Source organism: Artemia franciscana, chromosome 3, assembly GCF_032884065.1.
Source record: "Artemia franciscana chromosome 3, ASM3288406v1, whole genome shotgun sequence".
In the NCBI taxonomy this organism is placed as follows: domain Eukaryota; kingdom Metazoa; phylum Arthropoda; class Branchiopoda; order Anostraca; family Artemiidae; genus Artemia; species Artemia franciscana.
This window is the reverse complement of record NC_088865.1, coordinates 53,564,993-53,591,358: the sequence shown is the minus strand read 5'-3', so window position 1 is coordinate 53,591,358 and position 26,366 is coordinate 53,564,993. Positions and strand designations below refer to the sequence as shown.

Sequence of the window (26,366 nt, the reverse complement as noted above, 5' to 3'; positions counted from 1 at the left end):
GATATTTTCATATTTTCCCCCCAAGCAATGATGATAACAATGTTAAGGTTATATTACAAAGCTTCGTTAACAAAGGTTCGTTATCTATCTATATAAAAATAAGTTGTCTTGTGTGTCGAGTGACGTCATGTCATGTCGTCATGAAGTTAGTTGTCGTCATGTTTGTTATGACAATGACGTCATTAAAGGTATTTAAGACATTCGTTCAAAGTCAAATTTTTAATTGTAAGAAGATCGTGGACGGAAAAATGTTTAATTGTAAAATGACTGAAGAACCTACAATGGCAACACCCGAGGAAGCTGCTTAAAACGAAAGTATTCAAGCCGAAGTAGTTGAGTTGGTAAAGCATTATGTTTCAGGTTCTAGGTCCGAGAGTCTCCAGGTTTGAACCTAGGCTTTAGCATTAATACAAAAGAAGAAAAAAACTAAAAAAGGTAAAAACTACAAAAAAAACTAAAAAGAAAATACTAAAAAAACTAAAAAAGCTAAAAAACTAAGGGGGGGGCTTGGGGGGGGGGTTGCGAAGCGCCACCCCAACAGCTAGTATATATATATATAAATATAAATATACATATATATATATATATATATATATATATATATATATATATATATATATATATATATATATATATATATATATATATATATATATATATATATATAACCCCCACCAACGCACCCCCACCAACTAGGCGTTGGGGTGGCGCAAAGCGCCACCCCAACAGCTAGTTCATTATAAAAATATACTGATGTCATTATAGCTAGCATTATAATATTGCATTTATTTTTACGCCATATATTGTTACAACCTAAGATCATGACGTCATTCATCAATCTTGTACATGAAACTACAGTTTTTTTGTATAAATTGATTCTATAATCAAAATATCTTTTGTAACTTACAAAACATTTGTAAATACGTCAAATTCCTTTAAAATGAGCCATTAAAAAGTTCTCTATGTTCCATGTGCCTTGCTAGCTCCATGTTCCTATGAAAAAGTTCTCTATGTTCCTATGTGATGTTCCAGTGCCCTACTAGCTGCAGAGGAAAAAAAAGATGCCGTCGGTGCAGAACATCGTAGTTAAAGCAACTTTTCGAGTTTTCCACGCCAATGGATTGTCTTCGTTATTTGAACCACCGAGCTGCAACTTCCACTAATACGGATTTCAGACAAGGCAATTCTGATGATGCACTCCGTTTTTGATCTAGTTCTAATTTTAGGAGTTATGGGTTACTATGTTTTTTACTATTGGGGCATGATCGTCTCTTACTAGGTTACTAGTTACAGCTACAACCCGCTTGAACCAACGAGCTGCAACTTCCACTAATACGGATTTCAGACAAGGCGATTCTGATGGTGCACTCCGGTTTTGATCTAATTCTAATTTTAGGAGTTATGGGTTACTATGTTTTTTACTATAGGGGCATGATCGTCTCTTACTAGGTTACTAGTTACCGCTACAACCCGCTTGAACCAACGAGCTGCAACTTCCACTAATACGGATTTCAGACAAGGCGATTCTGATGGTGCACTCCGTTTTTGATCTAATTCTAATTTTAGGAGTTATGGGTTACTATGTTTTTTACTATAGGGGCATGATCGTCTCTTACTAGGTTACTAGTTACCGCTACAACCCGCTTGAACCAACGAGCTGCAACTTCCACTAATACGGATTTCAGACAAGGCGATTCTGATGGTGCACTCCGTTTTTGATCTAATTCTAATTTTAGGAGTTATGGGTTACTATGTTTTTTACTATAGGGGCATGATCGTCTCTTACTAGGTTACTAGTTACCGCTACAACCCGCTTGAACCAACGAGCTGCAACTTCCACTAATACGGATTTCAGACAAGGCGATTCTGATGGTGCACTCCGTTTTTGATCTAATTCTAATTTTAGGAGTTATGGGTTACTATGTTTTTTACTATAGGGGCATGATCGTCTCTTACTAGGTTACTAGTTACCGCTACAACCCGCTTGAACCAACGAGCTGCAACTTCCACTAATACGGATTTCAGACAAGGCGATTCTGATGGTGCACTCCGTTTTTGATCTAATTCTAATTTAGGAGTTATGGGTTACTATGTTTTTTACTATAGGGGCATGATCGTCTCTTACTAGGTTACTAGTTACCGCTACAACCCGCTTGAACCAACGAGCTGCAACTTCCACTAATACGGATTTCAGACAAGGCGATTCTGATGGTGCACTCCGTTTTTTGATCTGATTCTAATTTTAGGAGTTATGGGTTACTATGTTTTTTACTATAGGGGCATGATCATCTCTTACTAGGTTACTAGTTACCGCTGCAACCCGCTTGAACCAACGAGCGGCAACTTCCACTAATACGGATATCAGACAAGGCGATTCTAATGGTGCACTTAGTTTTTTGATCTGATTCTAATTTTAAGAGTTATGGGTTACTATGTTTTTTACTATAGGGGCATGATCGTCTCTTACTAGGTTACTAGTTACCGCTACAACCCGCTTGAACCAACGAGCTGCAACTTCCACTAATACGGATTTCAGACAAGGCGATTCTGATCGTGCACTCCGTTTTTTATCTAATTCTAATTTTAGGAGTTATGGGTTACTATGTTTTTTACTATAGGGGTATGATCGTCTCTTACTAGGTTACTAGTTACCGCTACAACCCGCTTGAACCAACAAGCTGCAACTTCCAATAATACGGATTTCAGACAAGGCGATTCTAATGGTGCACTTAGTTTTTTGATCTGATTCTAATTTTAAGAGTTATTGGTTACTATGTTTTTTACTATAGGGGCATGATCGTCTCTTACTAGGTTACTAGTTACCGCTACAACCCGCTTGAACCAACGAGCTGCAACTTCCACTAATACGGATTTCAGACAAGGCGATTCTGATGGTGCGCTCCGTTTTTTGATCTGATTCTAATTTTAGGAGTTATGGGTTACTATGTTTTTTACTATAGGGGCATGATCATCTCTTACTAGGTTACCAGTTACCGCTGCAACCCGCTTGAACCAACGAGCGGCAACTTCCACTAATACGGATATCAGACAAGGCGATTCTAATGGTGCACTTAGTTTTTTTGATCTGATTCTAATTTTAAGAGTTATGGGTTACTATGTTTTTTAATATAGGGGCATGATCGTCTCTTACTAGGTTACTAGTTACCGCTGCAACCCGCTTGAACCAACGAGCTGCAACTTCCACTAACACGGATTTCAGACAAGGCGATTCTAATGGTGCACTCCGTTTTTTGATCTGATTCTAATTTTAGGAGTTATGGGTTACTATGTTTTTTACTATAGGGGCATGATCGTCTCTTACTAGGTTACTAGTTACCGCTGCAACCCGCTTGAACCAACGAGCTGCAACTTCCACTAATACGGATTTCAGACAAGGCGATTCTAATGGTGCACTCCGTTTTTTGATCTGATTCTAATTTTAGGAGTTATGGGTTACTATGTTTTTTACTATAGGGGCATGATCGTCTCTTACTAGGTTACTAGTTACCGCTGCAACCCGCTTGAACCAACGAGCTCCAACTTCCACTAATACGGATTTCAGACAAGGCGATTCTAGTGGTGCACTCCGTTTTTTGATCTCATTCTAATTTTAGGAGTTATGGGTTACTATGTTTTTTACTATAGGGGCATGATCGTCTCTTACTAGGTTACTAGTTACCGCTGCAACCCGCTTGAACCAACGAGCTGCAACTTCCACTAATACGGATTTCAGACAAGGTGATTCTAATGATGCACTCCGTTTTTTGATCTGATTCTAATTTTAGGAGTTATGGGTTACTATGTTTTTTAATATAGGGGCATGATCGTCTCTAACTAGGTTACTAGTTACCGCTGAAACCCGCTTGAACCAACGAGCTGCATCTTCCACTAATACGGATTTAAGACAAGGCGATTCTGATGGTGCACTCCGTTTTTTGATCTAATTCTAGTTTTAGGGGTTATGGGTTACTATTTTTTTTACTATAGGGGCATGATCGTCTCTTACTAGGTTACTAGTTACCGCTGCGACCCGCTTAAACCAACGAGCTGCAACTTCCACTAATACGGATTTCAGACAAGGCGATTCTGATGGTGCACTCCGTTTTTTGATCTAATTCTAATTTTAGGAGTTATGGCTTACTATGTTTTTTACTATAGGGGCATGATCGTCTCTTATTAGGTTACTAGTTACCGCTGCAACCCGCTTGAACCAACGAGCTGCAACTTCCACTAATACGGATTTCAGACAAGGCGATTCTGATGGTGCACTCCATTTTTTGATCTAATTCTAATTTTAGGAGTTATGGCTTACTATGTTTTTTACTATAGGGGCATGATCGTCTCTTACTAGGTTACTAGTTACCGCTGCAACCCGCTTGAACCAACGAGCTGCAACTTCCACTAATACGGATTTCAGACAAGGCGATTCTAGTGGTGCATTCCGTTTTTTGATCTGATTCTCATTTTAGGAGTTATGGGTTGCTATGTTTTTTACTATAGGGGCATGATCGTCTCTTACTAGGTTACTAGTTACCGCTGCAACCCCAGTAATTTTATTTCATCTCTCAGTTCAAAGTTATAGTTGCCTCCTGGAACCAAGCTTTTTCGGCTTAGTTCCTAAAGCGAGTGGCTTAACAGAGTTCCTATATTTCCATAAAATTTTTTTTTTTTTCTGTTCAGAATCGCTAAAGTTATTACGTAAACTGAAAAATATTTATGTTGTCTGAGTAATAATTTTAATTTTTAATTCAAACTTGAAAAATTAGTTTTCCTTTTTTAGGTTTTGATCTACTCCATACGTGATTTTATGGTTAAAAATATGTAAAAGATCTTTCTAGTTTATTACTATTAATTGTTATGCTTTTAATCATTCAGTTATTACGGGATGTTAGTTCGTTCCTTTACATAATTTCTCAATTTACGAAGATCAGCCTGCATTTTTCCCATTTTCGTGGACTTCTGAATTTAATTTTTATCTTTGTCTTTATGCATTCCTTGGTACAGCCTCGCAGAGGTTTTAATTTTTTTTTCATGATAGCTTTTATCAACCCAATATCTACCCATTATTCTGGTAGAAAATGTTTTCTTGTCATTGTTTTGCTAATCTTCCTCAGTATCACACCACTCCTTGCTCTTTGTTTGACTCTTTCAATCGTTATTTTTCTATAATCTATACGATTATCATACCACTGTTTGGCTCCCCAATTATTGCTTTTCAATAATCCTAATCATTATCATACCACTCCTTGCTCTTTTGTTTGACTCTCTCGATCATTACTTTTCCATAATCTTCATCCTTGTCATACCACTCTTTGGCTCCCTCAATCATTGCTTCTCTATAATCTTCATCATTATCATACCACTTCTTGCTCTTTTGTTTGACTCTCTCAATTGTTACTTTTCTATAATCTTCATGTTTATCATACCATTGTTTGGCTCTCTCAATTATTGCTTCTCCATAATCTCTTATCATTATCATACCGCTCCTTACTCTTTTGCTTGGCTCTCTCAATTGTTGCTTCTCTATAATCTTTAGCATTATCATATCGCTCCTTACTCTTTTGTTTGGTTCTATCAATTGTTACGTTTCTATAATCTTCTTCATTTTCACAACGCTTCTTGATGTTTTATTTTGCTCTCTGAATTTTTACTTCTCGATACGCCTGGTCCGTTAAATACCTTAGTTTTCCTCTTCTCAGGATGTTATCTCTCTTTTTTGCATAGTGCCGGTTTTTTAACTAAAACGAACTGTAGTAAGGAGCGACCCGGCTCAATAGTAAACGAAACTCTAAAAAACGGAATTTTGATGCTAAAGGATATATCAAAAGAATCGGATTTTTATGCTGATTTCAAATATATAAGTTTCATCAAATTTAGTCTTTGTCATCAAAAGTTACGAGCCTGAGAAAATTTGCCTTATTTTAGAAAATAGGGGGTAACACCCCCTAAAAGTCATAGGATCTTAACGAAAATTACACCATCGCATTCAGCGTATCAGAGAACCCTATAGAAAAAATTTCAAGGTCCAATCTACAAAAATGTGGAATTTCGTATTTTTTGCCAGAAGACAAATCACGGTTGCGTGTTTATTTGTTTTTTTGTTTTTTTTTGTTTTTTTTCCCAGGGGTCATCGTATCGACCAAGTAGTCCTAGAGTGTTGCAAGAGGGCTCATTCTAACGGAAATGAAAAGTTCTAGTGCCCTTTTTAAGTGACCAAAAAAATTGGAGGGCACCTAGGTCACCTCCCACACTCAATTTTTTCCCAAAGTCAACGGATCAAAATTCTGAGATAGCCATTTTGTTCCGCATAGTCGAAAACCATAATAACTATGTCTTTGGGGATGACTTACCCCCACAGTCCCTGGGGGAGGGGCTGCAAGTTACAAACTTTGACCAATGTTTACATACAGTAATGGTTACTGGGAAGTGTACCGACGTTATCAGGGGGATTTTTTTGGTTTGGGTGTGGGGTTCAGGGGAGGGGGCTATATGGGAGGATCTTTCCTTGGAGGAATATTTCATGGGGGAAGAGAAATTCAATGAAAAGGGCGTAGGATTTTCTAGCATTACTATAAAAAAAACAATGAAAATATAAACATGAAAAAGTTTTTTCAATCGAAAGTAAGGAGAAGCATTAAAACTTAAAAAGGAACAGAGATTATTACGCATATGAGGGGTTCTAAAAATACTTTAGCATAAAGAGCGAGGTATTTAGGAGGAGATAAACACTTCACTCTTTATGCTAACATTTTTTTTAATAATTTCAACTATTTATTCTACGGCCTTTCTGATTCAGGGGTCATTCTTAAAGAATTGGGATAAAACAAGATTTAGTGTGAAGAGCGAGGTATTAACGAGGGGACCAGCCCCCTCATATATATAATCAAAAATATTAGAATATAAAAGTTTGTTACGTAAGTTAATTCTTAAGTTACGTATTTTTTTACTAATAAAAACGTTCGTTAAGAATAAAAGATCTAGGTGCCTTTTTAAGTAACCGAAAAATTGGAGGGCAACAAGACCTCCTTCCCCACCCCTCATTTCTCAAAATCGTCTAATCAAAACTAAGAGAAAGCCATTTAGCCAAAAAAAGAATTAATATGCAAATTTCATTTTAATAATTTATGTACGGAGAGCCAAAATCAGACATGCATTAATTAAAAAACTTTCAGAAATTAAATAAAAAAAACAAGTTTTTTCAAATGAAAGTAAGGAGCGACATTAAAACTTAAAACGAACAGAAATTACTCCGTATATGAAAGGGGCTTTTCCTCCTCGACACCCCGCTCCTTGCGCTAAAGTTTGATTCTTTCTCGCAACTCTACTTTTTAAAACAATAAAAAAGTTTAGCGTAAGGAGCTGGGTGTCGAGGAGGAAAAGCCCCTTTCATATACGGAGTAATTTCTGTTCGTTTTAAGTTTTAATGTCGCTCCTTACTTTCATTTAAAAAAACTTGTTTTTTTTATTTAATTTCTATTTAGGGCCATAGTTCTAATAAAATTATGAAGTCATTCATTATCTAGTGTATAAATGCAGTTCTTTGTAAAACATTAAAGTTTTCAATATTTTTTTTTTAATTAAAGTAGCATGCAGAGGTGACAAATTCCTGACGTGAATAGTAAACGACATACGCTACTACAGTGTTAGAGAAAAATACAGTTTAACGTAAGAAATTCATTATAGTCTAAAGAAAACTTTTAATTACATTTTTTTTACCCGATCAATTTCCTTTAAAATGAACCATGAAACAACTCTTTACGATATTCCAGTTCCCCGCTATCAGAGGAAAAGAAAAAAAGATGCAGTACATGAAGAATATCGCGTGGCAGCCAAGTTTCTTGCTTTTCATACCAATATAAATTCTTGTTATTAAAGCCAAGGGACGGTAAATTTCCTCTATAGGGGTTTCGGACAAGGCGGTTATAAAAGTTCTTGTTTTGATCTGACTCTTTTTTTTAAGAGTTATGGGTTATTATATTTCTTAGTATTGGACGTGATCGTCCAATACTAGATTACTAGCAACCGCTGCAACCGGGATTGCTAGCTACCACTACAACCGGATACATTTGCAACTATTTCTAACTTATCGTCATCTGTGCCAAGGATATTGATTGAGCGGTACATACCTGAAGGAGTTCTGGTAAAATATAATCCGGAAAGATATTCCTGTCTGGTCGGCGTAACTGGTTAATAGAGCGAAGTGCTTTTAAAAGTGTTTTCACTGTCCTTCCTCTTACAGCTGGATATCTGTCACGAGCAAGTATAAACTGAAAATAGAAGTAAAAAAATTCGATAGTAAGACAGGAGATGTGAAAGGTAACAGAAAACATTTTCAAAATCCTTAAAATAATTTCTTAGAATTTCTGGAACACAATGGATACAGGCAAAAATTAATATAACCGCTTTTCAATATTATAGATAAATAAGAAAACGAGAAAAAAAAACCTATTAATAAGGTTTGTTACCAGAGAAAGAGACCTATTTTTCAGAGCGAAAACGAACAACCAATCTCACTAGGTAAATTCCAGTTCAAATGGAATAGGCCAGATCCTTCTCTTGGAATAAAAATAAAACTGTTAACTTTCTAAGCAGAATATAAAATACTAATTAATATTCAAAAGATTAAGTGCTTCTCTCAAATTAAAAAAAGAAAGAATAACCCATAGACCAAAAACCAAAGATCAATAAAAAACAACCAAGAAATACATTGATGAAACATTAAATACAAAACAGGAAACCAAGGAACAGTAAAAATTTATGGCCTAGGGAGTGAATATTCTCTTAAGACATGAAACTGGTACTTAGAGACTGAGCTGTTAAAGATCAGTTATTGATAAATTTTGGAAGATCAAGTACATCTATCGAATGATGAAAACGAAAATCTATGTTATTGAGATATACCCTCCCAATTCTAGTCAAGACTTTAAACAGTGAGGAGCTATACATAATGGTTTGTAATCAGAATTCGAATATGGAAGGAAAGTTTGCAGCTTAAAAATTGAATAAGGGCAAATTTAAGGATCAGATAAGGATAAATTTTTAAGGGTACGAAAAAAAGTAAAAGAAGTTTCAAAAAAACTGAATATGAATAGGGAATGGAAAACATTCTTTTGAAAGAATATAAAACAGATGGAGAGAGAAAGAGACAAATCTCTAAATTTCCTTCGGAAACAATAAGCAGGAGTCATTTAAGGCAAATCAAAGTTATTCCAGTAAGATTTTATTAAATAAATAATAATTAAAGTTAGTCAAAATTAAACAATAAAATATTGAATAAAATGAAAAAAAGGTAAAACAAAGAGCAATGAAATAATTTCAACAGCCTTAAATAAGAAAGAAAGTCACCAACTGGAATCAGAATGAGTTCAATTAGAAATAAAATTGCTTATGGGTAGTACCCCCAAGATTCATAGAATCACAATGAAAATCGTACCATCAAATTCAGCGTATCAGAGATCCCTACTCTAGAGATTCCAGAACAATCTCTTAGAGCCAAAAATGAAAATTGTCACTGAGCTTAGAGAAGCGGACATCAGCGTATGTCGCTTTGAATTGCGTAATTAACATTTTGTTTTAGCCACATTTTCTAATTAAGCTGTCATCCAAGATCAGAATTCTGTGCAAAACTGTAATTACAAAATTTTATTTCAAAGCTAATATAACACACCCAGGTCAAAACTTTTTAAAAGCTGCTGGTGTATTTCAAGTTTTTGACAATTATATGACCTGCTTCATTAATTAATGATTAATAACTCCAGCCATGCACAACGTTGAGACTTTTTTCATATGTAAGAAAATGCCTCTATTTTTCTTCTTTTTTTGTTTTGCATTGAGCCATTCTTTATTTTCACAGGAAGAAAGAACGAGCATAATCTTAACATAACAGGAATTATAGCTGAATGTTTCAAGTTCAAAGAACTTAAAAAAAGAACATAGACAACAATAAAAAACCTACCAAATATGGAAGAACTCGGTCACAAATCAATTCTGGACAAAGGTTGTCAAAAAGAACTTCAAGAATGTCAAGGGCACGAAGCTTGTTTTCACACATCTTTAATGACCTAGAACAGTGTAGTACCCAGTTAAATTTTTTCCCAAATTCTTATTCAGTTTAATGAAATAGGCGGTCATTTATCGCTATTCCTTGTTTTCCAATCATAGATTTCGTTGTCCATTTTTGTTTATCTTTGCCTCAGAAAGCTTTTTCCTAGCCTTTCTTTTGGCAGTTAGACTCTTTCTTTAGCAGTTACAATTCTCACTTTCACTAGTTTTCTAATCAGACTTATCTGTGTTTCATTTTTCATCAATCAGCACATTAAACATTTCAAATAGCCTTAAATTAGACTTAGCACCTTTGTAAAATTACATTTTTTTGTCAGTGGACCTTAAACTTCTGCCTTGACTTCTGTTTCGTAATAAGAAGACATAACACTGAACTTTTCTTTTCCTAACAAAGGCATAGTAAGCATTGATTACCTTATCCATGTCAAATCCCAAACTCAATCATCATAAACCTGACAATCTATTTATATACACAGACAATAGGACAGCCAAGAATGTTGTATATTCGCAAGTTTTACGTAGTTAAAAATATATGTATATATATATATATATATATATATATATATATATATATATATATATATATATATATATATATATATATATATATATATATATATATATCTATATTCACAGGTGGGACACAGGGACACAACTACAATGGCGCGTAACTAATATGGCGCGTAACGACTTACGCGCGCGGGAGATCTTGGGGGGCGCGAAGCACCCCCACCAACAAGGTGTTGGGGTGGCGCGAAGCGCCACCCCAACAGCTAGTATACATAAATTTTTAACTACGTAAAACTTGCGAATATACAACATTCTTGGCTGTCCCATTGTCTGTGTATATAAATAGATTGTCAGGTTTACCGACTCTTGAACATGAAACATATAATTGTATATGGGAAAAATAATCTGTATTCAGATCTATACCTCATTATTCTAATGATTACCCTTGAGCTTTGTTGATGGTGATTGCTAATCGAAAATTCCCTGTGTCCCCGTCGTCATTTATATATCCCCCTGTGCCCCCCGGCGTCCCCGTTGTTGTTGTTTCCCTGTGTCCCAGTCTGTAATTTCTCTTTGAGTGTCCCGGTCGTCATTTATATTCCCTGTGTCCTGGTGTCCCGATCGTCATTTTTGTCCCGGTCGTCATTTGTGTTCCGGTGTCCCGGTCTGTAATTTCTCTTTGAGTGTCCTGGTCGTCATTTATATCCCCTGTGTCCCGGTCGTCATTTGTGTCCCGATGCTTTGTTGATGGTGATTGCTAATCGAACATTCCTTGTGTCCCGGTCGCTTTCTCTTTGAGTGTCCCGGTCGTCATTTATATTCCCTATGTTCCGGTCGTCATTTGCGTCCCGATGTCCCGGTCTGTAATTTCGTTAGTCGACAAACATGACGTCAGTCGACACACAAACATGACGTCACTCGACACACAGACACACAGACAACTTATATATATAGATATATATATACGTAAAACTTGCGAATATACAACATTCTTTGCTGTCCTATTGTCTGTCCATATAAATAGATTGTCAGGTTTACCAACTCTTGAACATGCAACATAATAATTGTCCATGGGAAAACAATCCGTATTCATATCTATACCGCATTTTTCTAACGATTGCCCTTGAGCTTTGTTGATGGTGATTGCTAATCGAACATTCCCTGTGTCCCCGTCGTCATTTATATACCCCCCTATGCCCCCGGCGTCCCCGTTGTAGTTGTGTCCCTGTGTCCAGGTCGTCATTTATATTCCCTGTGTCCCGGTCGTCATTTGTGTCCCGGTATCCCAGTCTGTAATTTCTCTTTGAGTGTCCCGGTCGTCATTTATATAGATATATAGATACAGTTTCATTTCAGTCTTTTTTTTTCTTTTTTAGTTTTTTCTTTTCTTAGTTTTTTTCTTTTCTAGTTTTTCTTTTTTAAGTTTCTTCTTTTTATTGATTTGTTTTCTTCAATTTGTCAATTTTCATTCTAACATTGACACTTGGAAAAATCTTTACGTGCCAAGCAAGCTAAAGCTCCAACAATTTATAATAAACATCAAAATTTTGGGTAGGTTATCCTATCTGTTTTAAAACCTATCTGTTTTAAGGTTTTCGAATTACATTAATCTTTTGTCAAAATATATTGAAATATTTGTGCAATTCCCAGTTTTTTTTAGTTTTTTCTTTTTTTAGTTGTTTAGCTTTTTTTAGTTTTTTTCTTTTTAGTTTTTTACTTTTTTATTTTTTATTTTTTTTACATTTTTTCTTTTTTTAATTTTTTTTTATTTTTTAGTTTTTTTTTAGTTTTTTTCTTTTTAGTTTTTTTTATAGTTTTTTAGCATTTTTCTTTTTCTTCTTTATTTTTTAGACGTCATATGCAAACCCTCAATACAAAATACATACAACTTATTTTTGTATATAGATAAGATATAATCTGGCGTAACAAACATAGTGTAACAGACATAAAAGACAGACAACTTATTTATATATATATATATATATAGATTTTTATATGTATAGATACATCAAATTTTGGGTATCTGTTTTAAGGTTTTCGAATTACCTTAATCTTTTGTCAAAATATATTGAAATATTTGTGTAATTCCCAGTTTTTTTTAGTTTTTTCTTTTTTTAGTTGTTTAGCTCTTTAGTTTTTTCTTTTTAGTTTTTTAGTTTTTTACTTTTTTATTTTTTTTTACATTTTTTCTTTTTTTAATTTTTTTTTTATTTTTTAGGTTTTTTTTAGTTTTTTTCTTTTTAGTTTTTTTTTTGTTTTTTAGTTTAATCCTTTTCAAGTTTTAATCCTGACGATAATAGTGTTGTTTAATTTAAGTTTATGCCTGCTCAAGTTGACTTGAAAAATAAAACTTAATATCATTCCCAAGAAATTCTATCAGTGCTCTTTGACAACCTGAATAGGCCTACACTCTTTTGATTTACTTAAATTTTAAGATCAGAAGTATTAATGGTAGTAGCCCTAAGAATGTCAAATTAACACCTCCAGTCGTTCTCGATATTTTGCGGAGGTTTCTTATTGGAAACCTTAAACACAGTGCTTTTTTATTTAGTTTTAAAGCAATATTTGTTTTTGAAGGAGCCATTTCTTGCGGGGGATCGATATACCCAACATCCTTAGAGACAAAGCTGTTGGACTACTGTACTGGGATGAACAAAATGACTGTCCCAAAATTTGAAATAGATATGTCAGGAAAATAAATGTGCTAGGGAGGAGGGCTACTTGCCCTAAAAATCTCTTTTTACTATTAAAAAGGGCATTAGAACAATTAATTTTGAATTGAATTAACTTATTTAGAAGTTTCAATGATATGTCTATCTATTATAGAGCCAATGATATTGCTTGTATGTCCTTTTGAAAATCTGCATGTACATAGTTGTTTTATTTAATTGAAACTCTCCCTAAACGTTTTCTAATAGTTCCACCTAAATACCCTTACTGTATTTGGTTACAGAACCTGCAGAGGAAGAATTAAGAATATATTTATTGCCTTTTATGGTTTTAACATCATTCATATCCCTGGAAGTATTAATTTAATACAATGATAACTGTATAACTGAAAGATTAGTTTTATATTTCTGTACTTGTGTGATTTTCATCTTAATGCTCTTAGCCTTACAAGAAGTTGCAATAGAGGTAGAAATTGAAGTGGCAGCAGTAATTGTAGCAGTAAATGTAGCAAAGGTAGCAGCATGAGTAGAAACATGTGCATACTGTCTCTTGGTCAATTGATCTCCCCCTTTATGCCTTTTCTGAAAGTTCCGACTTAAAACTGAAATCACTTCTTGAGATATGCTCTTATGACATTGTGCATGCACAAAGTGTTTTTTGGTTTAGTTAAAATTTCCCATCAATGTTTTAAACCTATTGCTGTGGCTGTAGTATTAGTAGTGATGGTAGTTGTAATGGTAGTAGTATCAGCGTCTGAATATTACCTTTTTGGTCAATCGATCACCTCCCTTAACATTAGCTGAAAGTTGCAAATTAGCATACTCAGTCATTCCTGACCTACGCCCATTAGACAGCTCTTATATACAACATGTTTTGATTTAGTTCAAGACTCCCCACAACCTTCTCTGAGAGGATCATCTAAATGTCCTTTGTATTTTTGCAAATGTAAAACATGCATAACACTCTAAATGATATATGCTATACGTAAAGAGTGCACGAATTGCTTAACTTGAAGATCTTGTTCTGGGGGTTGGGCAGGCCTGGATTTACTTAAAAGTTCTTATAGACCTGAGCCTAGGGATGCACAATGCTATGGGAGGCAACAAATTATCAATGAGTGATTTGGAAAAACTGGACCATTGTTATTTATCGTCAGATTACCAGGTGGACTCCACTGGCATGCAGCCTATTCAGAGAAAAAGCAATACAAAAATTCCGTGGCAACTTATAAACTTTCAGATTTCTCCTCTCAAGAATGGGAGCTGATAGTTTGGTATCACATCTCTATTTCATTACTTTCGGCTCATCATCTGCGTTCTATTCATTGCTTCCACTATCTCAGAATTGTCAGGGACTTCTCCAAAAACCTCACAAAAAAGGAGTGGCAAAAAGGCTTCGGTCTGGGAGCACAAAGCTTTAAATCAGGCCCCGAGAATGTGAGGGGGTTGGCATCTCAAAAAGCATAATTATGAGATCTTTCAACAATACTGAAAAAAGTAGACATCTCAAAATTTTGATTGAAAATTTAATTAGAAAACGATAGTGTCGAACGGGGGAGGGGGAGGGTGTTGGTCACCCTCAATTCGCTTTGGACTCTTAAAAAGATCTCTATATCCTCCACTTTCTAATCATATGAGTCATACGAAAGTTTATACGACCACCATTCCGTTAAAGCCTTATATACCTTCGGGGCATAACTTACAACCCAAACCTCAAGGTTCCGAGGGGCTACTTCAACCCCGACGCCTTTTTATTTGATCTTTGGACTATTTTGAGCAAAATGGCTATCTCAAAACTTCAGACGGATAATTTGAGGAAAATAGACATTGGGTGGGGTTGGTTGCCCTCCTATCACTTTTGACTTTTAGAAAAGAAAGTGGAACTTCTGATTTCTAATTGAACGAGCCAAATTTCAAATTTATATGACCACCATTTCCATTAAAACCTTAAATGACCAACAAAGATAACTTATAGTCCCTGCTCCGAGGGCCGGACTATAAGGGAGGGGGGCTCTAATCCAATGAGACCCCTCCAAATTTTATGTGACCACCCTTTGCATAACATACAACCCTAACGGTTCTGGAAAGATTTTAATCTTCATAAGACAAGATTACTTGACCTTTCAACTATGCTGAACAAAATCGGTTTCTCAAAATTTTGATTGGATGTATTTGGGCAATGAGTCCTCTCAAAGTTTCTAAGACAACTCCTTCAGTAAGAAGTACCCTTGCCTGAAAAACAAAAAAAAAAATAAAAGAAAAAAATTAACCACAAGCTGATTATTTAGGCACCGCAATTACGCTGCCTTTTGATCGCTTTGACTCTTGAAAAGGGTGCTAAAACTTCTGTTTACCAATCCAATGAGCCCTTCTGAGGAATTTACGACCACCCTATCTACTAAACCTTATATGACCCCAGGGCATAACATACAACCCTTGCCCTGATGTTTGTAGAGTGGGGGGATGTCATCCTCGAAAACATAATGTCCGGCCCTTCCAATTCCACTGAACAAAATGCCTATCTCAACACTTTGATTGGATGTGTTTGGGGAAATGATAGGCATGAGGGGAGTGTTTACCCTCCATTCGCTTTCGACTATAAAAAAGTGCACTCTGCCTTTCAATTTCTAATCGAGTCCTTTTGAGGTTTCTACGACAACTTCTTCTATGCGAAGTGCCCTGGCCTAAAAAAAATACAACTAAATAAATACATATTATATTGTGCCTACATCGCTCTCTATTTAGGCAGCGCTATTGCACTGCCTATGATAATATATCTTTTTCGATTCTATTTCCTTCTCATTATCCCTAGACAAGGATTACAACACAAACAGATATCTTAAAATACTGTATGTCACCATGCCACTTGTTCTGGTCTAATTTCCAAAATAGCAGGTTTCGATTAGACATATTAGGGACAAATACCACATGAATGAATCAATAAACACTTTTTTTTTTTTTTTAGTGTTTCAAAAAAATAGCTTTCCGTTACGTACATAAAATGACAACTGAAAACAGAAGTTAAGACTCCAATCGTGCGCCTGATTTTATACGGAAACAAGAAAGCAGATCAAAAAGGTACAAGCAAAATCCAAGAGCTACGTGAATGGCAAGCACGCTCTACCATCTTAAAAAATTAATTCTATCCACAGCAGAAGTTGATCAAAAAGGGGCATTGCGCCATAGCTGACAATAGATGATTTATCTGATATTTGCTGTCACAAGAGAGAAAAAAATGACTTAACCACCTCCCGTCTGCCATCTACAGAAAATAGTCTATATAAAAAAACTGTTTAGATGGTAGAGACGAATCCCCGCCATTTACAGAAATGAATTTTCGCCATCTACAGAAATAAAGAAGATTTACCTGATATTTGCTGTCACAAGAGTGAGGAAAATGACACAGCCGTTATTTTTCCTTGTATTACCGCTATCACGTTTAAAAATATCCATCAGATGAGGAAGATCCTTATGAAACCTAAAAAAAAAAAAAAAAAAAAAAACAAGCTTCTTTCTTATAAGTACTTCAATCGGAATTGCCACTCGGCAAAGAACAAGTATCACAAATAATGTCTACACAAATTAATAGACTAGAAAAACAAAATACACTTGGCGCATGACCTAATTTGCACTTTTATTGGACCTTTACAAATAGAATTAATACAAAAATTCAAATGATTAGTCGTGAGCTAAAATCTTTTGCCAGTTAGAAGCTGTGCAAAAGGAATTCCTTAGGTAAAACAGGTTAAGTCCCTTACTCATACTTCTGAGGCAAGCTAATCCTTTAAACCCTGAGAAAAAAAGAAGCGACTCATTTCTATATTTCGTAAGAAATGCACTACAAAATTTTGTAAAGGAAGTTTCACCAAGAAAATCAATTTTTAACTTAAACGTCAACTGCTCCAAATGGCATTGGATGAAATACGATTGTGTTACTCAAGCGTGAGATAAAAAAGGGAATATTATTCATCTTATAATGAACTAAGCTTGTGTCCGTCCTGGCTGAGTGGTTGGCGCGCTGGCGTGGAAATTCTGTGTCCAAGGGGCACGGGTTCAATCCTAGCTGTGACCAGTTATTTAGTTTGGGACGGGGGTCAATGGCGTGACTCTTTAAGCTCAGCCAAGGAAGGGTGTGTGAAAGCACAGGATGGTTGGCTCCCAACCCCTCCATTGCACTTCCTGGCTGAAGGGCCATGAAACGGAGATCAGCACCGCCGGTTGAGACCTTAAGGGTCTAGTGCCGTGTTACTACTACTACTACTACAACTAAGCTTGCTATACACAAAATAACCCTTTTGTAGCTTTAGAGTTTCTGAGGACCTTTTATGGTACGGATGTTATATTTTGCCTTATGTGAAATGGCTTTTGGCTTGTAATTTCGTGTTGCAGTAACTTGTATTCAGAATTAGAGTAAAAAAATTAAGGTATGCTTTCTGATACATCTGTTTTACAAAACAAATTAATTCACTACGCTAAATGGTTTATTTGATCCACTGTAGCAAGCCCGATTCTTTTTCTTTCTTGAATCGACAGTTTCTTCTGTATCAGAAAATCAGAAAGACTTTTCAGAAAAGAAGATATTGTTTTTAAATTCTACTCTCTGGAAAAATTATGCATACTTATGTATCCTTCCGATTCCGAAACAATTACTAGGTGAGTTCAAAATTAGTTTTCCTTTCTTATTTCAGTCGACTTTCAAAAAATGAATTCGTTTTCTGCCTTTGTCTTTCTAATTGAAAAATCATGCTGATGTGTTTTGGACACTGTTATCCTCTGCTCCCAATTCTTTGAACTTTTTGTAGTGGGACAAAAGAATATTGAAAGGAAACAATTTCAAAGCTGCAAAGTGGCGTGCATCAAAATTGCAAGGCGAACGTAAACAGGCGCCCTATTGGAGGGGCAAGAGGAAATTGGCTCCTTGGTTTTATTGCCCTCCTAGATTTGGAAAAAATATTTTTTTGTTTATTCATAAAAAAAAAATTGAAAAAGATGCCTTGCCCTGCCCTCTGAAGGTTCGTGAATTAGCACTTCTGCTCAAAAAAACATAAACTATCCATACCCTGTAATAAATTAATCCGCAGTGAAGCCCGTTGGATGAAAAGCCTGAAAACATACTGTAAACCTGGTCTAGGGGCAAATGATTTGGAAGAATCCCCCTACACACTATACTTAGAACAGATTTGGATGAATTTTATGGTGTATCTTTTCAGTCATCTCATATCTATATCTATAGCTTCTATATATATAAACAATATCTTTATTTTAAGAAAATCTTATGTCTTCAATAAAAAGGAATAACTGAGAAGAGTAAAAACTGAATCGAATAAGTCAATTAGTTTATATCTTTCGCATAATATTCACAAGTGTTTTATAAAAGTTAAAAGTTGTAGATAAAAATCACGTTAGTGAAGCAGATAAAGCACAAGCAGAAAAAGAAACAGGTCTGAAAGGGCTGATATATATTAGCCCCGTGCATGATTTTTGGATAGACACATAAGTATTTTTTTATTTATTTTAGAAACCAAAATTAGCAGGATTCTTTAGCAAATACCGTTCTAGAGGTTTTATTTCCCCAAAACGACTATGGAAATCAAATGGACATTGCATTACACGGCACATGGCATTAAATCCGGAACAATATAGAAAAATTGGATAGCTGAAACTGATTATATTTTATGAAGACGCACTTGATTTTCGGGAAAAAATAAAAAAAATTCTCAGAAAACACTCGCAAAGGCATAAGTCGTAAAGGTCACAACTAACCATACCAAGGTACCTGTCTTCCCTTGATAACTCACTTTTGAAGAAAAAGTTATTAGATACGCCTTTTCGTTTTGTGCACGAAGATGTATTCCAAAAATGATGAAGTCTTCAATGGATACCAAAGGTATCAATGGATACCTTTGTATCCATTGGAGGATGGGTGGGGCAATAACCATCTCCCATTTGATTTTGAAGAATATCATTTTTGACATTTTAATTAAAAAAATTAAATTTTTTAGCATTGTCGTCGAAAATAAAATAACAAAATATACAAGACAATCTTAATGGTGTGAATAGTCAAACTTACTTTTTCATTCTTTCATCTGAGAGAGAACATGAATCATCAGCAATTATTTGAAAATACTTATAAAAATGGTCGAAAAACCCTGGAAAAGCCACACCTTTATATTTTCCTAGAAGATGGTAAGCACTCATTCTATCTGATGGTTCCCTTGCCATCATGATTTTCAATACTTCCTAAAAAGTTGAATTCATCATGTTTGTACAGTTAAAGGCTAATTAATTTATAAATAACAACTACTGAAACAGTTCTGCTATGAAAACAAAGGATAAAAGCAACAACTAAAAGTTAAATGTTGTGATAGAGAATAAAAACTAAAAAATATGAGCTGGCATTTCCATAACTTGACGCTTCGAACTACGACCATGACAATTATTTCCATAAACGATGAATATTAAACGAAAATTATTCATAATGATTCATAGATGATGAAAACCTATTATTCAGCTGACACTAAAAATAATTTTTGGGTGATGAAAAATAAACCCTTAAAATGCCACGAGCTTAAAAATTTCGATATAACACCTTAAAGAAGGTATCATTTTCTCAGACCACACTACCTGTCGATGAAAATAAGTCTAGATAAATGGATTTATCCCCATTTGAACGTTCATCTGTACGAGCTTAAAAGGAGCTGCAGGAGCTTGTAAATACTGGCAGATTCCTCAAGGAAAGACTCCGTGGGCAAAATATATCAAATAGGATACAAGACTAGTTAAAAGTTGGCTACATAAACAAGTAATTCAACTGCGGTACTGGTATGCGTCGAGCTTTTTTAAGATTTTTTGTCACAGCCAAAGCATTTTGGCCAATTGCTTTACCTTTAAAACATACATATACATATCATTTCACATTAGTTGAGGAACATTCAAGCAGCAAGGTAATATATAATAAACAAAATTGATAATAAAAAAAAACGAATAGACAAGAATGTGGGTGAACTATTAAGATTTAATTTTAAATCACTCATGATTTAATGATCATTTTATTGAATTTAATTTACCTATTTAATTAATTAACTCTATTTTATTAATTAGTAATAAATTAGCATTCTAATTCCTTTATAATTTAATAATTCCTTTGAATTAATGTTTTCATCAACTTAATTTATTGATTATGATTTGACTTAATTAGGAGGAATATTCATTACCATCACCCCGCTCCCGTTGTAATACAAATTCAATGATATTTGAAATAAGCCATTTTTAAGTTGTTTTTTTCCATTGTCCTTAGGCGTAACTTTTGTAGATTTTCCCTTCGAATTTCCAGATATATTCAACTAACAGTTTTTAAAAGCAGGAATAGACTGATCAGATTCGATTTTTGTGCATAGCATGATTTGCAGCGCCCGGCATATCAAATATATCCAATGAGTCGTTCGTACGAGTCCTGATACATCCCAAAGTCTTTTTATCTGATGAACCTTAATGTGAAGGAATGGAAGAAAAAAGACTTTGATTTGACAAAAATTTCATCAAAACGGTTCCATATGGGTGGGCAACATCGGTTTTTCCCTTAAAGGTTTAGCTTTATTATTATTTATTATTATTGGTAACAATAGTTTTATTATTAATTGGTAACAAATTTGGTATTATTTGGTAATACATTTTATTATGTGGTAACAGATGGTCTTAAATTCTGGACGAAAATAGCGAAGAAATAGAGAAAAGAAGTCACAGAAATTGAATCTAGATTTCAAATAGGAATTATTAAGTTCTAAACGCAATCGAAACGGCTTTAGTTCAGCGTAAACATAGTGCGTACGACTGGCTTTATATTACTAGACTCCAAATATTGGTGGGATGGCCAGACAATCCCTATCTCGTGTGAACTCTCAGTAAAGAAATGAAGAGATCAACCGCGGATTAGAAGATGCTCTTAAAGGTAGAGTGAAGACATGTTTGAGTCTTGATCAAAGGGGAAACTTTACAGCTATTGCTGACACCTGATGTAGTAAAGTAGTTTCATTTTTCTGGCACACACTTGAAGTTTATTCCTTAGAAAATTCTCACTAGAGCATCTTCTCTGGGATCACCAGTGAATCCTTAACAAGATAAAATAGATAAGGTAATTTTATTTGAAAAGTACATACAGAACTTAATAGAACATCTGCTAAGAAAACCCTTAAGGACTTGTTGGCACCAGGATGGAGTATTCAATTCAAGGTATTCTAAACACTATTTTATATAATACTTCATCCCAATAATAACCAATACACACATATACAACGACCTTCCTAGTCACATAAAACACACAGAAAAATACTATTTTTTTGTAAGGAAAAATCTTTTCGCTGTGACCTTGAAGGATGCCAGATGATACGGACACGCACTATGAGATCATAATGACCCTGTATTTAAACTCCCCTGAGCTGTGGAAACATCGTATGTTGACACGTATGATGTCAATCACAGGCGATAATTTCGATAGAATTAGTTCGATGTCAATGCGTCGAACCTCAGACTTGTTGAATATGAAAATTCACACCCATCAAAATTTAGCGGTTAAAGTTACAGCTTATTTAATAATTATTTTCACAGACTGTGAAATCGCTTTATAACCATGTCTGAAGTTACCACCGCGCTAAGAGCCTGTATAAGTCCATCAGTAATTGATTTTTTTATATCACAATAAAAATACAATATACTCTAGGCGTATGAGAATTAAAGAATAAAAAAGAATAGAAAATAAAGGAAAGAGATAAAAAACAGACGGAGAGAGAATTTATGTGAAAGAGGAAAAATGATCTGGTAAAGACAGTTTCTTACCCTTATTTCCAGGTCTTAAACTTTCTCAAGCGCATGCACCGGAACAGAACCACCAGAACGGAAAGTAAGTGGGTTCAAACCTTTACACACATGGGAATAAAAGAATCAAGAAGAGTAGAGAATTAAGAAAAGAGATAAACAAAGGAGAGAGGGAAAGAATTTGTGTGAAAGAGAAAAATTATACGATTAAAGACAGTTTCTTGCCCTTATTTCCAGGTCTTCAATTTTCTCAAGCACATGCTCCGGACCAGGACCACCAGAACGGAATGCAAGAAGAGATGCCAACGTGAAAGGTGGCACACCTTCAGTCCATAATTCAGTGAGAGCACACCTGTTAATATGTAAAATATGTAAAAGTACATATGTAAAACACGGCAAAGAGGAAATCAAACACAAATAGATTGACTTTTCAATTCTAAAGCACAAAGGTGAGAGGGTGGCCCTCCGATTTCACAACACTATCTTTGTAAAAGAGTCTTTTTAAAAGACTCAATGTAAAAAGAGTCACAACCTTCTTTTAATTTATTTAAGCCCCATTTATAATGAACTTATTAATACAAATTTTACTTTTACATCATAACATTTCGCAACCCAAACATGTCGGATTATGTCAGACCTGGTAAGAGATTGGCTTTTAAAAAGACATTTTAAAAAATGAAATCAGATTTAGTATCTTGATTTGCCATTCATTATCGAATTTTTAAATCAGTTACTCTTTCACCGTTACACGAAAACAGTCTGTTTTCGGATTAGGGGTTGTTTTGTTTTTTTTCTATCTTTGCACTGAGGACGGCTAGGCAAAGGTTTCGGCCGAAATATTTGGATTGCATTTCTGTTTTTTCACTGGCGAAAAATATCCTCGTTTTTTCTTCTACTTGAGTTTTTTTTCATCTTGTAACAGGAGGGTGTTAAACGACGTCTTCAAGTTTCTTAGTCATGTGATAAACAGTGTAGCAATGCATACAGGAGAGACAGACATACCTACATTCGTTTTTATCTATATAGAAGACATTTAACCCTATTCTGAGGACAAATTGTTGTTTTGTGCTATAAAATGGCAGGAAACACGACATTGCTATGGTAAAGTCTTTTTGACTACTTAAACAGGGTACTATAGCTTCTGATTTCCGTCCGAATGAGCCATTTCCCGATTTCCAAGGACCATTGGTTCGATAAGATTAGCCATAGGAAAAAATAAAATTAACACGCTTCTATAATCATTCTTCTCGGGGGGAAAATACGCAAAATTCTCCATTCTTGTGGATCGGAGCTTGAAGCCTTTAAGAACACCGTTCTTGGAGATATGCTGAAGTTGCTGGTTTAGTTTTCATCAAGATCATTCGCCGTTTTCAGAGGTATTTTCCATTTTCCGAAAAACAGATTGATTTTCTCAGACTCATAACTTTGGGTAGGTAATTTTAAAGTTATTGTTTTATATACCTAAAATAACTATAAAAACGCCAATTCTTTTGATGTATATTTTGTTATCAAAACGTTTTTATTCCGAGTTTTGTTTTCTGTTAGCACAAGTCGCTCGTTACAGTTAGTTACTCGTGGGCAAAAATTACATTCAAAATGAAAAAACAAGAGAAATCAACCAAACATAAAAAACTTACCCAGCAGAAAATATGTCCATTGCTGGATTCAATTCTCCTTTTAATCCTTGATCTAGGACAGACTGTGAATTAAGCCGAGATATCTGCCGATCTCCACCTTCACTCCTGAACCTAAAACCAAAACCATAATTTTAACCTATATATATTTAAGAGTGATTTCAGTAGACCTCTATTTCGGTATCCCTCTTCAGTACAGCCCTCTATCTGAAGTTAAAGTCAATGACTTAGCAATAAAGTTTACAGAAATATAGATACAAAGGCTACTTCATCCCCACTTAAAAAAGTTGAAAAAAATTTATGTTGAAGGTAAAAATTACGGTAAAACCATTTACATTCATTATTTACTAGAGTAAAACAAATTAGTCAAAGAACAAACCATTGCTAGAAGGTCAATGACATTTTGCGCGGAATAACACACTACTTAAAACTGCAATGCACACATAGCAAAAGAAACAAACAAGGAGGGAAATTCAGAAGAATAAAGAAATTGAACCTCCTGTTCCTCTCATTTTCATATCACACCCCGTATTAAATTTTGACAATGTTATTGACCCAATGTTGCTATTTCTAATTTTGCTTATTAATTATTCTTCATTATTAATTATAGTTTATTGTAATGATAATTATTATAAATATTAAATATTATTGTAAATATTAAATGTAAATATTATTATACTAAACACTCTGCGCTCAGCCCAGTTCATGACTAAAGAAGTAATTCTTTGTTTTGTTGTAAATGAAGAAACCACTCCAGAGCCCCTCATGGCCCAAGGTAGGCTATTCCAGATGCACATGTTGCAAAAATATGGAAAGAACTCCGTTTATTTATCTTTCTCAAACACTAGCTTGTCCACTTCCCTAGTCCAACACGAATGAAAACCAGAATTAGGGGTAAATGTATCAACAAAACGAGCTGGTGCAGTATTGCTCAGAAACTGGTATACTCATGTTGACACTTGGTGAGCACGTAATTGACTAATATTTAAAATACCAAATTTAAAATTGACCAATATTTAAAATTTTAAATTGATCAATATTTAAAATACCCAATCTAAAATTAACCCATATTTGGAATTTAAAATTGACCAATATTTAATATACCAAATTTAAAATTGACCAATATTTAAATTGACCAATATTTAAAATCCCAAATTTAAAACTGACCAATATTTAAAAATTTGAAACTGACCAATATTTAAAATATCAAATTTAAAATTGACCAATATTTAAAATACCAAATTTAAAATTGACCAATATTTGAAATTTAAAACTGATCAATATTTAAAATACCAAAAATGGCAATTTGAAGTAGATACATCACGAAAAATCATCAAACTTCCCCAGGATTTGAACCGCTAATTTTAAATTATCCGAAATCTTTTGTAATTAGTCAAAAAATTACTTCCCAATGGCAGCATTGAAACAGTACGAAATTGAATGATCGAACTATAAACGATTTTTAACACAGATACAGGGGGCAAATTAAAAAGTTGTATAAGTAAACTCAGGCCTCTTACAACCATAGGCAATATAACTTCACGATAATTCTTCCAATTGAAATTATAATCTACGAAAAATCTAAGTGTTTCGTTTCGAACGCCTGAATAATTACAACCACAGAAAAGCAAATATTTTAGAAACAATCAAGAGGCAGCGCACTTTAGTCCTTCGTAGGTGCCTTCAATGTATAATTTTTTAGCTTTATCTTTTCCTGCCACTTTTTATGGTAGGAAACTTCGTATGTACGAGTATAAACTACAGAGTGGAATCGTTCCATTGGAAATTGAAAGTTCTATTGCTTTTCTTATGATTTGAAAGTTAGTGGACGGTTGTCGATTTTCCTCGTGCACCCTTTCATTACTTCAGCCCCTTCCCTGTGTATTCTCCCGAGACATCTGATCAAAAAATAAGATAACTATTTTGTTTAAAATAATCAAAAGATCCAATAAATATAAATTTGCCTCCGGGGATAAAATGACCCCACAGACCCTAAAGAAAGTGTCGAAAATACTGCAAATTACCAATCGCTTACACATAAGTTTTATCATGAAAAAAGAGGGGCTTAGATGGACGCTGGGTCTGCAATTCGCTTGAAATAAAGAAACAATTGCAGTAAAAAAAAAACTAACAAAGAAAAAAACCAAAAGAAAATATGTTCTACAAAAAAAAAACATCATGATAATCAATAGTCCTCATCCATATAAACTATTGACTATTGATATTATAAAAAAAATACCTTACATTTAATCAAAGACTCTCGGAGAATTTAATCAATAGGGATTAATACATTTTTATCAATTTAATTAACAGGGATTAATAGGGATATGACAATTGAAAACCATCAAGAGCAACTTTTTTTAACTTACAAAACCAAACTTTTTTACAACAATTGTAAAAAAAAACTTAAGAAATGCATCAAAAATATCTATATGCGTTTTTGTTACATTTTCGAGACGGAAAAATTGGGGAGGGGGGGGGGTGATCAAACCCAGCCCCCCCTCTTTGATACGACCTGGCTTTTAGTGGCAGTGTTGCCTCCTCGATATTTGACTGTACTGTATATACTGTACTGTATATCAGACAGTTCGTGGGAACGAACTGTAGCAAGGAGCGACCCGGCTCAGTAGTAACCGAAACTCTAAAAAACCGAATTTTTATAACAATAGTTACATCAAAA

At 34.6% G+C, this 26,366-nt stretch overlaps 2 protein-coding genes across 2 annotated transcripts in view; one reads left to right on the top strand and one right to left on the bottom strand.

The window, feature by feature from the left end:
* Positions 1-26,366, top strand: part of LOC136025409 (phosphoinositide 3-kinase regulatory subunit 4-like) — a 419,187-nt gene that overhangs the window by 87,646 nt on the left and 305,175 nt on the right. The window lies entirely within an intron of this gene.
* The window catches only part of LOC136025407 (phosphoinositide 3-kinase regulatory subunit 4-like), a 53,665-nt gene that overhangs the window by 1,443 nt on the left and 25,856 nt on the right, over positions 1-26,366 (bottom strand). The window contains exons 5-10 of the mRNA XM_065701421.1: positions 23,690-23,800; positions 22,278-22,404; positions 19,312-19,481; positions 16,609-16,719; positions 9,956-10,061; positions 8,127-8,267 (exon numbers count right to left, since the gene is read on the bottom strand). Coding sequence (XP_065557493.1) covers positions 8,127-8,267; positions 9,956-10,061; positions 16,609-16,719; positions 19,312-19,481; positions 22,278-22,404; positions 23,690-23,800 — 766 coding nt within the window. The remainder of the gene's footprint in view (positions 1-8,126; positions 8,268-9,955; positions 10,062-16,608; positions 16,720-19,311; positions 19,482-22,277; positions 22,405-23,689; positions 23,801-26,366) is intronic.